Here is a 12750-nt window from a genome sequence, read left to right as displayed (position 1 = left end):
AGCAAATTCTTGTATCTCAATTTTAAGTCACTAACCAAATACTGTTTCTCAAAGCTCTCTACATTTTAAAAACTGCAACATATAAAAGGTCAGGGAACTAACACATACCTTACTGTCTAGCATTTTATGCACACAAAATAAAAACACAACACTCACACAGCTCCTTTTTCACCCCTTGTATAATTGGTGGAAGGAGGAAAAGAGGACTGAGACCTAATAAGAGGTGGCCTTATGTTGTGTGGTTGATGTGCTGAGACATCTTAGGTACTAAGCACCTGCTTCCTGGACTTTGACAGCAAAAAGTAATGGGATATTTATGACCATTTAAAGTTTCTCTGGAAATGACTGAAAATGGCTGAAAGACAACCAAAAGCATTTAAGAATAAGGCTCTAGATCAACCACTTGAGAAACGGATAACATTTTAAGAAACACACCCGCAGCAAAAATAGCATGTAGCATATTTTCTGCACATTGCTTTAGGTTTGGTATCACATCAGAAGAAAACACAGGTGGAGCAAAATACTGAGCTTTGGCTTCTCATTATCTCCCATAATACAGCACTCATTGGTTAGAGATTCTGCTGCACATTTAACACCTCTGGAGATCAGCGTTCACTTCTGGGAATATTAGGAACACTGTAAATCAAACCTACTGATAGAAATACACCATATATAACAAAATCTGAAGAATTAATATGAGATTGTGTTATTTTTTCCCATAAGTTCTATGAGAATGTCACCAGTAACACAGAATTAGAAGAATAAAACACTACACAAGTTAAGTTTTGATGCCAAGAGTATTAGCAGTGGCACCATTCTCCTTACTACTGGAGTTGCATTTATGCTACTGGCATAAGCAGGACTTAGTATTAAGTTCAGGCTACCAGAATTCTACTTTTCCTTCCTTGTATAAAAATGTAGTACAGGAAAAACCTCTACCACGTGTTTCTACTAAAACATTCATTTAGAGTAGCAATTTTAGCCTGTCTACAGCCAAAATTTCTAAACTTGTCGCACAGAATAATGATCACTTTGAAAACTACAGCCACAATTTTGCATTTCCTTGATTACTGGAAGAATAAGTAAATGTGACATGTTCCTTCCCTTTCTTTTCACTTCAGTGAAAGAGAATAATACTGATATCAAAGGCAGACAATATTCTCAACTTCAGAAAAATACCTTAACACAAGAAATTAGTCAAGGCCTATGTTTAGGTTTTAAGAGTCAAATTCATTTCACCAATATAAATACCAGAATCTCCAACAAATGAGCTGACCAGGTGAAGCTTGCTTTTAAATCCAGGGTGACAGCCAAAACACAGTCATTGTTTCCATTATTAAGACCAGAGAATGAACAGAAGTTGCTCCATCCTATTTTCATAGTATGCTAATGTCACCAGAGTACCATAATGCACTAATTAATCTTCTGCTACATAACATACATACACTCAATCCAGCATTTCAATTCCTGATTCAAAGAAGAAAAGAAATATGCTTTACTTACTGCTTTAAAAAATTTCTCAGATAGCTGGCACTTGGACCCAAAACTTTTAGGCTGCAATGTCATGTTTTCCTTTGTCTGGGAATCAAATGATGGGTTTTCAATCAAGCAATTAACAAAAACCCATATATGATTCTTCACCTGTTGAAAACATAGAAACCAACTTAATCAACAAAATTACCACATTCATCTTTTTCAATATTTTTGTATAAAGTTACTTGCCTGAAATGGTTTCACTGAAACTCCAGCTTTATTCTTCTTTTTCACCACTTCTATCAGTTTGCCCACAACCTGATCCACCACATAATCAACATGCCTACCACCCTTAATGAGGGAAGAGAGAAAAAAAAAAAAAAAAAAAAAAGAACAAACCCATTAAATTTCCTAATAGCTTTTAGCTGTATTAACAAAGTTCCTGTAGTCATATTTAAATTTGGAAATCCATGCACAATAAGTTGCAGCATAACAAAGGAAAATTTGTTTTAAAGTTTCTCTTTCATGTCATACAGTCCTCATACAAGTGAGGATGATGGATGTTACAGGGAACAGAAGAAGCAGAAGACCTTTCATCCACTCTACAGCAGTGAACTTCAAATGTAGCTGCTTACAGCTTGTAACAGGGTACAAAACTTTGAGAGTATGGCAGATCTGAAAATTACTCTGTAGCACTGGGATGGTACCTGCAACACCACGTGGCTGTCAAAAGGTATCTTTAACAGGCACATAAATAACTGTGGACTAAAAACATCACGCATTTGTTCCTCAAATTAAACTTTCCCCATTTGGTTCATAAAAAACTGTTCAGGGGCTCACCCTCAGATACACAGCATTCATGCTTATTCCTTCCCAAAAGTCATCTCACCTTTTCTTAGCTGTATTTACTGAACTCTCTGTATAAACACTATTAGCATTCTTTGCTAGCCTGGGGCTAGCCTGCTCCAAGTTCATACCTGATGTAGCAACAAGAGATACATAACAGAGCATGCAGTTAACCTTAAGCTGGCAAACTGACCCCTTCGGATACCACAGGGCAATAACTTGTAGCTACATAATCATGTTGCTACCTGTCTTGTAGAAACAAGAGCAGTCAAGCTCCCTTACAGTCCCTGCCCAAATGCAGACGGAAAAAAAAAAAAAAAAAAAAAGCTTATAAGCAATTTCTTGCATCATCACAGTGAAAAAAAAATTTTTTTTCTTCCTCTGATGCACAACAGCTGAAAGTGAAACATTCATGGTACCTATCACAATTCTTCCCTTTATCCTAGAAAAAAAAGGGGACTCTGAGTACTGGTTATCCTTGCTTAAGGCCTTTTCAACTAGGTATTTCAAGTGAAGCCATTATTGCGAGAAAACTTTTGGCAGAGGCAATGTATTCACCTCCCAACTACAATCCGTAGCACAACAGATCCTCAGGAAAATATACTTATTTATGAAGTGAAACTTTGGAAGTAACAAGTCAGAAAAGTTACCTTTCTGAAGCCATATAACTCATGCTTTGCAATACAGCAGGGTGATGAAAATACATACTATTTTTAATGTTTAAATAATGGGTTTATTATTGATGAAATTCAGTCTAAATAGGGAAGCACTAAGCATGTGAACACCTTCAGAAGGTTCCCCAAAGTTTCTTGCACCTTCTCTAGCTACAATTCTCTTTGGACTTAAACTTTAAATCAGCTACAGAAAAAAAAAAAAAAAAACAAAACAAAAAAAACCAAACAAACAAACAAAAAAACACAACACAAAAAACCACAAAAAAAAACCCCAAACAAAAAACCCAAAACATACTGCTAGAAGACAAGTAATTTTGAGATTAAATTGCTTGGAAAATAAAGGCATTTCACAAAAGCTTTCTGGAAAAAAAGGTCTATTATAGATCTATTACATCCTAAAAATAACTACTGATTTACAAGTGTCAAAGAAACCTAACAATGATGGGGTCTATTCTACAGTGAAGTAGTAATCTGAATCAGAAGCACTAGTAAAGACTAAACCAGCACAAACTTATTTCATAGATAAAACAATTGGTATTTGAAGGTATGTATGCTGTAGTCTTTAATTCTATGGAACAATGACTACTGAAATTGCCTAAACCAGTGGTGATAAATATAGTTAAATATTTCCAAGTCCAATGTGATACAACCTCCCTTGCAGGTAAAATAGCAGGCTTTCCTTGGAAAGATGTCAAAAATATGAATGGTCATAAAGCCCTGGATATCTGAAAGCTGTTTACAATTTTGGTTATTCAAATGCCTTCCTTTAAATTTATAGACAAGAAGGTACAAATAATAATAAAATGTTAAATTCTAGTGGCTGTTTAGAAAGTTCATAATGCTTTGACTAAAATAATCTTGCTTTTGACTAAAATTATCTTGTAACAAAGAATGGAGTGATGCAGGCATATCCTATACAATTAAAACATACCTAACTTAACGCTCAGTATTTTACAAGGAAGATCACCTTTGCTTAATATCAATTAGTGCCTTACAAAAATACAGACTAAATAATGCTTTCTGTTCAGAGCAATTTGCATTAGAACAGACAAAATAAAGAAAACATGTCTATGGAGACATTCATCATGAGGTAACAAACAAAGAAAACCTCCTTCTTTAAAGCTGTTTTAAAAATAGAACTGAGGAGAAAAAAAGGTTTCGATGGGTATGAGGAAGTATAGGATACATAAGAAATAAGAAATGTAAAACAACAAAACCAAGAAAAAACAGCAGCCAAAAAGACAGAGGAAAAGAAAGAACAAACAACTAGCAGAAGTTCGGATTCTATATTCTACAGCAGAGCATGCATCTGAAAAGACTGAAGAAGATGTGAAGTGGTTAAATTGATGGCAGAAAGTAGCTGTGTTCTCAACTTCATGTAGAAAGTAGAGATGAAAATTAAAAAAAGAGAGACAAAGTAAAAAAATGGCTTAAGGTGGTAAATAATATTAGTGATAACCAAACCAGTACTTGCACTTCAAAGAAACCATCTATGGTTTCTGTCAGTCTCTAGAGTCACCTACTAAACAGCAACACAAACCACTAGTGTGTTTTAGAAGCACCATACATACAAGTATTTTTCTCATGGCATTTCTTCTTAAAAAAACCAACCAAACAAAAAAACCCACTCAAACCCCAAAACCCACTGAAATTAAAACACAAGTTTTTATTCACATATGGATGACAGTTTCGGCACAGGGAGAGTTCAAGTGAAAGTTGATCCACCAACATCCTGCCACTTTAAAGAAAAATAAATCCATTTCCAAACTGTAAAGAAAAGCTACTACAGGAAAACATCAAATTACGTGTTTCAAAAAACATTCCACATTTGAATGGCCATTTTAAAATGCATTACTTTTACTCATCACATTACTGAAAACTTATGCTTATGGGAATATATCAGTATATTTTTGTATTTACAACTTTAGCAATTTTTTTTTACAATTTTAGCACTTCGAATATTTTGCTAAAACTAACATCTGACATATCAAAAAATAGCTACTTACCAGTAATTCTTGTTCTTAGAAGATTAGTTATTATAACAGTTCCCCATTCCTGTATCCATTCTTAGTGTGTAGCAATGAGTGAGGGATGTTCAGAGCTCAAAGTTGGGAACCTTTCAACCATCTCACCAGTAGGTGGCACATTTACCCACTATAGAAGCATAACAGTCTATAACTGCCCCAGCTGTCAGTACATTTTAATACAAGACAGAAAAAGAAAAATACCCTCTAAATCTAGAGGGCTGTCAATGATTATTATGAATACTGTATTATGAGAAAGAGCATTAAAACTGCATAACCTTCTTTTCCCAGAAGGTAACCATTAGGACTGAATCCCAGTCTTGTAAGCTTCAGGATGCAAAGACATCTAATGAAATGGTAACAACTGAAATCTTAAAAATGAAGCTTAGACTGGCTCCTACATACATTCTATTCATATCGTCATCAATAGCCAACAGCCTCAACTAATTCCGAGGCAAGCCGTATTTAAATTCTATGGACAGATAAATGGTTTGTATGGCAAACAAATTCAGAAGCTAATTATAAATTTGTAGTTTTCATTTAATTAGCTATACAAATAAAATCCTGTTTTCTTGTGCATGTGTTTTCTATTATATTTATTTTATTAGAATAAATCTGAAAACATCACACTCTGGAACGGTCCTGAATTTCTTGCTGAACTCCAGCAAATTTTAACAGGTTTGGGATGCTCCCTCCATCCAAGTCTATCATCTGACACTGCATCTGTATCAGCTGAGCTTTCTGCTAAAATGATTAGTAGTATTACAGCAAGCAGTGCTGCCATATTAGAAATATCATTATATCACTATGTTAATAACTGAAGTTTCTGCTACAATTTCCACTACAGCTACTATTTGAAATTCAGAACTTGAGACAACCATATTTAATCAGTTTATATACAAGTCTCACTAAAGGTTATCTGCACAATCATGATAGTTACAAACATCCTTTCAAAAGCTGCCTCAGAGCCTGAAGTCAATTTCTGTGGTGGTCTCCTGTGGCAAAATTGTGAATAAATGGGAACCTGACCAAGGTAACAGATTTACAAGAACAAAACAAGGGAGTTGTGCCTCAACATACTGCCTGACCTTCTACACGCCCCTCAAAAAAACCCCCGTCAACCTAAAAAAAACTTGTTTGGAATTTAAAGCAAGTTTAAAAAAGGTGGAAGGGAAGTTATGACTGGGTGAAATTTATCCAGAAACAGAAATGAAAAGCTTTCAGCAAACAGTGATAAATAACCAAAAAACAGCTGAAATGAGCTCCTCACCTGTTAGCAGATAAGGGGACAGGCAGTTGACGCAGTTAGTTACTAGCCATTATGTCTCATCAGTGGGTAGTTGCACATCAATTGCTGGTGAGGTGGTTCACCGGCCCCGAACATTCCACATCCAGTCACACACATAAGGCATGGATCGGGAGAGCGGGAAAAACTACAAATTACAACACTTACCTTTGAAGAATACACAGTACTTTTTCTATGAATTTTCTTACAGAATACATGATAACAACGTATGTGCAACGGCATGATGGGTGAAAATTGATCCAACAGAGTCAAAATCAAAATCTTTTGAGTAAGCGTAGGCAATAAATTTAACTTAGGAGTCAATAAGTATTCATGTTTTTCAAATACATTTTCTTAACTTGATATCAAACATAAGTTTCTCTACATTGCCAGCTTCTTCATAAAGGTGTTGTATACATCTTTAAGGTTATGCTATTTTTCTTCTTTATGTTGCATAAAGAGGCCTGAATTAAAACTTTCAGCTACCAGATACATTTGTTATCCCTAGTTTTGATAAGTATCAGATAAGCATTTAATTAAAATGCACACTTAGAAAGTAAATATTCTACAGTGAAATAAACTATCCCCCTTACCACTGAACGCTAGTTCAGCTACACCAAAAACGACACTGAAAGAAGTTATATAGTAAAAATTATATACCACCAAAACACTGGCTACACATCATCTACCACCAAGATCAATACTGGTATTTCTGGGCACCTGCCTAGACTAGGAGCCCACTTAGAGTAACCACTGGTGCTTATAAACCACTTGCGCTACCATTAGCATTTTCTTCTGTTTGACTCTTTTAGAACAGATCCAAGCAAGGAAGTGTTTTCAAGTGTTTGATTACAAATTCTTATCTTTTGGGAAGCTCATGGTTAAGATTCTCAAAACACATCCTCACCAATGACTAGAATTGCTTGACTGTTGTTAGATCACTCATCCAGTGCAATTTGTGAAGAGCAGAAATGACAAAAGACTTTCTCTCACCATGGTGGATCCCAGATGCCTAAACCTGGGCCACACTGAATGGGCATAAGTGAGAGTTACACTAGTTGATCTCAGGTGATTGCCTTGGTGCTTGACCACCCCAGCAATCTGAGAAGGACAAAGATTGTATTTTAGTACGCTGAGCATAATCCTGCCTTACCATAACTGAAGATTTGCTACGATATCATTCCACTACTACTATAGTTGCTAATAAGTACAGAGAACACCTAGATCCCCTTATATAGAAATGCAAATAAAATTAACATTTCAGGCCAGTTTTATACATCATAAAGCAACAGACGGAAAGCCATTTTTCAAGAACACCAAAAGCCATTTTTTCCCTCCAAAACTTTCTAACACTAGCTTTAAAGGGGTTTGTACATTTTTTTTTTACCTTAATTTCAGAATTATTTTATTACAATGTCTCAGAAAGGAGGGAATGAAATAGTTCCCTTCATTTTCTATTTAGCCATGTATGCTCACATAAGATATTAGTATCACCAATAATGATTACTAGTGTTTTAAAAATGACTGCATATTCGGAAATACTGCCATGAATGTATTTTGATTGCATTCAATTGCTCTGCCAGATCCTCTCATGCAAAAGATTACCTCACCTATTTATTTTTAGTAACCCAGATTTATTTTTTTATCAAATATCTGACTGGACATAACCTTAGCACGCATTTTTATCATTTAACTACTCACCTTTGTGGTAGCTATACTATTTACAAAGCTGATTTGCTGAAACCCTTTTTCACTTAAAGTGAGGCACACATCCCATCGTTCATTCACAACTTCATGAATAACTTTGAGCGCAACTCCAGTTTCATCCAGCTTGTCTTTTACGTAAAGATCTACATAACTGCGAAATCCATTTACCTATGAGTAATGCAGATAACAATTACTAATCTTTGCATCAAATACTCAGTACACTTAAAATATTTTAAATGATGCTCTTACAGGTAATTTCTTCCCATTCAACATGACTTTGACTCCTTTGCATGACCCAGCCAAATCATATGCTCTTCTTGTCATGAGGGCCACAATATCCTTATCAAGTTTTTCCATTTTAAATTTAGATAGATCTGGCTGGAATGTAATGCATGTGTAGTCATCACCATCAAAATGCTTAATCTTGGGTTCAGAGGTCTTCATCATATTGTTCATCCAAGTCTTTGAAAACAAAATATTTTAGATGTTAGTTTACAATACATGTTATCCTCCTACATTTCCATTTTCCAGCTACGCTAGGATTGCAACAGCTACACAACAAAAAGCTCACAGACTTCTTTTAGAAGTTTCCCCTGGTAAAACACTATGCATAAAATTAATTGCATTACCAAGATCTGCACAAGCACCAGTGACAGCAGATTTGTGGTTTCTGTAAATATGCAGGGACGTGATTCTAATGCAAATAGAGCCTACCACAGAACCGACTAAATGAGATACAAGTGAGGTAGCTAAACAGTCCTTATTGCCCTTCAGTTTAACGGTTTCCATCTACTACACACTTCTATAGAAGAGAGGCTTATTAGTCCCCGTGCAGAGACCCAGTAGCCTCCGAGATAGCACCTTTGTGGCTGTGCAGCGTACCAAAGCATGCTTCTTGACAAACCAACTTGCTCAGGAGTCTTGGTATTGTTCCCTGTTTAACAACACGTGTGCATTTATAAGAACAAGCAGAACACCTACTCACAGCATATATCAAAGTTCAGTTGTACTAAATTTTCACAATTTTTGAAAATACTGGAAAATGTAGCACTAAGTCATAAAGCATGCAATTTTCAAAAAGTACACTCAAATCAAGATTAATTTGCTTTTTGGCAGTCAGCAGAAAATATTACATTTTTTAAAGAGATGTGTAAAACCATTGAAATGCATTGGTTATGTAGTGACATGACAGCATAACCAGAAATTAATTACTTGTCCAGAAAGAAGAGAAGGAAGCCACCAATTGCGAAAGACTCCAAAGCCAAGGAACTTTGGTATCTAATACTCTACCAAAGTTCTTCAAACTTTTAGAAAGGTGGCCATCTCAAAGCTATATACAGTAGATCAGATTACATTCAATCCTTCCTCTGTGTGCTAACAATAACAATGAGCAATGGGTTCAAATGCGGAGGAAGGGGTGTTTGCACTGAAGTCCAGCTAGGCTAATGAAATTCATGACATAAACCCTGAAAAATCTTGTTCTTAACCCTATACAAAATAGTCTAGATAATTGTTTCCATGTTTGCACAGCTAAGTAGAAAGATTTTTTGGCAAATTATACAACAGCAATTATAAAATGTTTCAATTAAATATATTTCTTTTCACCTGCACATGAATATACTTTAGCTTTAACAGAAGAAAATTGGTTTTCATTTTTAGTCACCTAACACTCCCAAGACAAGTATTACTTAACAAAAAAAAAATCTAATACACAGAAGTACCAATTTTACTGACTGAACTAACCTAGCCTGCAAACTCTACACATCCATTTGAATGTTAAATGATTCATTTAATGAAATATTCATGAAATGTAGAAAACGTGTTAAATTTTAAATTTATAATTACAGCAAAGGAAAAAAGTTGAGATCATTTCTATACCTGCTTAAAGCTGTGTTTGTATTCCTTGCACGCAGTTTCAACTGTAAACTTTGTACTAAATATGTTACAAAGTTTTGCACCATAGCCATTGCGCCCACCTGAAAAAACAACATATAGTAAGTTTTTTACAGCAGAACTATATTTATGATATACAGAGAGTATGCCAATAAAATAAAATGTTCCTATATAAGACAAAAGTTGGGCCACATGTCAAGAGCTATCAAAGGATGCCAGAGATGGAGTTTCACACTACCTCCACTCTGGTGCAACTGTTTTTGCGTCGAAATGAGCAGTTTGCTCCTTCCCCCAAGGCTACAATACTTCCTTTGCTTCCCTTATGTTGGTCTACCAGTTCCTTGCTGAAAGGCAACTGACCTCAACACCCTGATCCAGCTGAAAACTAGATCATGATCAGATTCAAATCACTCTGCAACCACACATCATAATATCAGCAAAGTATATGGGCTAGGATAGAACAGAACTAACTTTCATTCATGATCTAAATAAGGGTTACTTTACATATAGGATAATAAGTCATATCCTAATTTATTAAACTTATTTTTCCCCTTCAATTCAAGAGCATAAATGTTTAAATGCTTGCATACATTATAATTAAAGTACAAAAATATGTTGTTTGTTACTAAACAATGACTATTGACATTAAAGATGTAAACGTAAAATTCTCTGTAAACATTGGTATTAAAAAAGAAAAAGTGGGATTTTTTTTTAAGTCATTTTACTCTAACAAAGAGCTATAGTAATGGTGACTAAGTAATCACCTGTTATGAAACAGAATAGAAAAAGTAAAAAAAGAAAGCATACTGAAAAGCGAACAATGGCTTAATTGAATAAAACAAAGCATGTTAAATAGCCTTGCCTGTAACTTTCTTCTCATCATCATCATAGTTGCTGGATGTTAGCAGCTGCCCAAAGATTAAAGCAGGTACATATACTTTTTCTACTTTGTGTTCCACAACTGGTATACCCTTTCCATTATTCCATATGCTGATAATGTTTGATTCCCTGTAAAACAGTGAAGACATTAAGCCAATTAATTTAATCTTGAAAACAGACTCCTGCATACATTTTACCTGTTTAAATAACTACATAAAATACAATAAAAGACCATATTCTCACCATATTTATTCACAGCTCTCTGAATTTTACTTACAACAAACCACTTCTTTGTGCTTATTAGATGTCTTAGAAGGAGCATAATCGCCCATACATGGCAGTATTTCATATAATAAAAATAACCCCAAAAAAACTGTTTGAAGAGCTTTCACCATCAATATGACCTGCAACCGAATCCTGAAGTTTAGTGACAGAATTATACTTAAGTTAGAGATGTAGCTTTTTAAGGTTTCATTGAAGTCCACCCAAACACAGCCAAGTAATCATCTGTTTAAAACTGTTATTTCCCAGTTTATGATAAACACTGTAATTTATTTCATCCATCAACATCTGGGATTGTTAATACTTACAGCTCTTGCATAGCATTTTCATTTTGGAGTATTAGAGAGTTCAAAATCATAACAGGTCAGGTAGATTTACACTAACCATTTCCCTCCCACTCCATGGTAAAAGCAATTTGGTCTACAGAAACTGATAGCGCACTGAAAACTTGCAGAAAAATGACTTCTCAGCATCTTTATCCTAAAGATTAGGTGTGAAAATTAGGTGTCCAAAATATTTATTATTAACTTAAATGTCACTGAAAAGTTACTACTAAAGGAACCCAATCAACCTCTATTTAGCTACAGTACTTCTCATTAGGAAATATCTCTAAGTATTCAATTTCAAAAAGCAGTGGTAATGACATATTTGCAACCTGCAGTTTCAGTGTTATAGCTGACTAATTCAGACATAACCTTATCCTAATGCTAAAGGAGTTAACATAGAAGTTCAAGAGGTGCAAAATTATGCTACAAAACCTCAAGGTTGGTATTTACGATTTATAAGTAACCTGGCTGGTTATAGTTATGTACTGCCAAGCTTTCATAATCAAACATTATGAGTGGTTTAGGAAAGCAAATCTTTTTAAATTCAGAATGGTAATACTTACTGCTAGCCACTTTTAATTCACCTTTTCATCTTAAAATATGAAGCTTATTGGAAATAATTTTTAAAAATTTTTTTAAAAATCCAATTTCATTTAGTAAAATAATTTGTACAAATCTGAACTCAACAGTACTGTCAGGGAAAGTAAATGAAAACATGTTTTTACTTACGGATCAATGGATATTTTAATACAAGTCATATTCTTGTCCCTCTGCTTATTGTCAGCAGCATTTACTATGAAACAAAGTAGCACCAATTAACACTTTGTAGGAGCAATAATTAATTACTTGATCTGTAAAACTGATTGTATACATATTCCATCTCAAGTAACAACGGTGCAGGTATTTCTTAATCTGGTATGTTTGTATATTCTGTGTCTTATTACTGAAGTCTATAAATATGTCCAAGTATCTGCAAGAAGATATTTTTCAACCTTATAATTACAGACTATTTCTAGCAGTTAGACTATCTTAGAAATAAATATAGAAGTGTATTTTGTGAGCCTGTTCTCATCATTGTTCTTAACATACTGAGCACTTTATTCTTCTCCTGCTGTACTTGTTTGGATATTACACATATTATACCATGTATGTTAAAAACTCTAGAAAACTATATACATCACCAGATCAGTTTACACAACCTTTCGCCACTGAAACCCAATCCTGAAAACATCACATCCATTAAGGAGTGTTTTGACTGCAGCAAAAGTTATCTCTAAAGAGCCTGTAAGACTTTTAACTAACAGTTGTAAAATAGTTCCTAAACAGTTTATACAGTTTAGGATCAAAAGAAGGATAACTGG

At 34.6% G+C, this 12750-nt stretch overlaps 1 protein-coding gene across 3 annotated transcripts in view; it reads right to left on the bottom strand.

Moving 5' to 3' along the window:
• The window catches only part of TOP2B (DNA topoisomerase II beta), a 67837-nt gene that overhangs the window by 33157 nt on the left and 21930 nt on the right, over positions 1-12750 (bottom strand). For all 3 annotated transcript variants that reach the window (XM_074861013.1, XM_074860999.1, XM_074861004.1), the window contains exons 4-10: positions 12119-12182; positions 10765-10910; positions 9888-9985; positions 8259-8471; positions 8004-8177; positions 1723-1824; positions 1504-1641 (exon numbers count right to left, since the gene is read on the bottom strand). In XM_074861013.1, coding sequence (XP_074717114.1) covers positions 1504-1641; positions 1723-1824; positions 8004-8177; positions 8259-8471; positions 9888-9985; positions 10765-10910; positions 12119-12182 — 935 coding nt within the window. The remainder of the gene's footprint in view (positions 1-1503; positions 1642-1722; positions 1825-8003; positions 8178-8258; positions 8472-9887; positions 9986-10764; positions 10911-12118; positions 12183-12750) is intronic.

This window comes from Strix uralensis, chromosome 1 (assembly GCF_047716275.1).
Source record: "Strix uralensis isolate ZFMK-TIS-50842 chromosome 1, bStrUra1, whole genome shotgun sequence".
NCBI classification, from domain to species: domain Eukaryota; kingdom Metazoa; phylum Chordata; class Aves; order Strigiformes; family Strigidae; genus Strix; species Strix uralensis.
The sequence above is the reverse complement of the archived record's forward strand: the minus strand, read 5'-3'. Positions and strand labels throughout refer to the sequence as shown.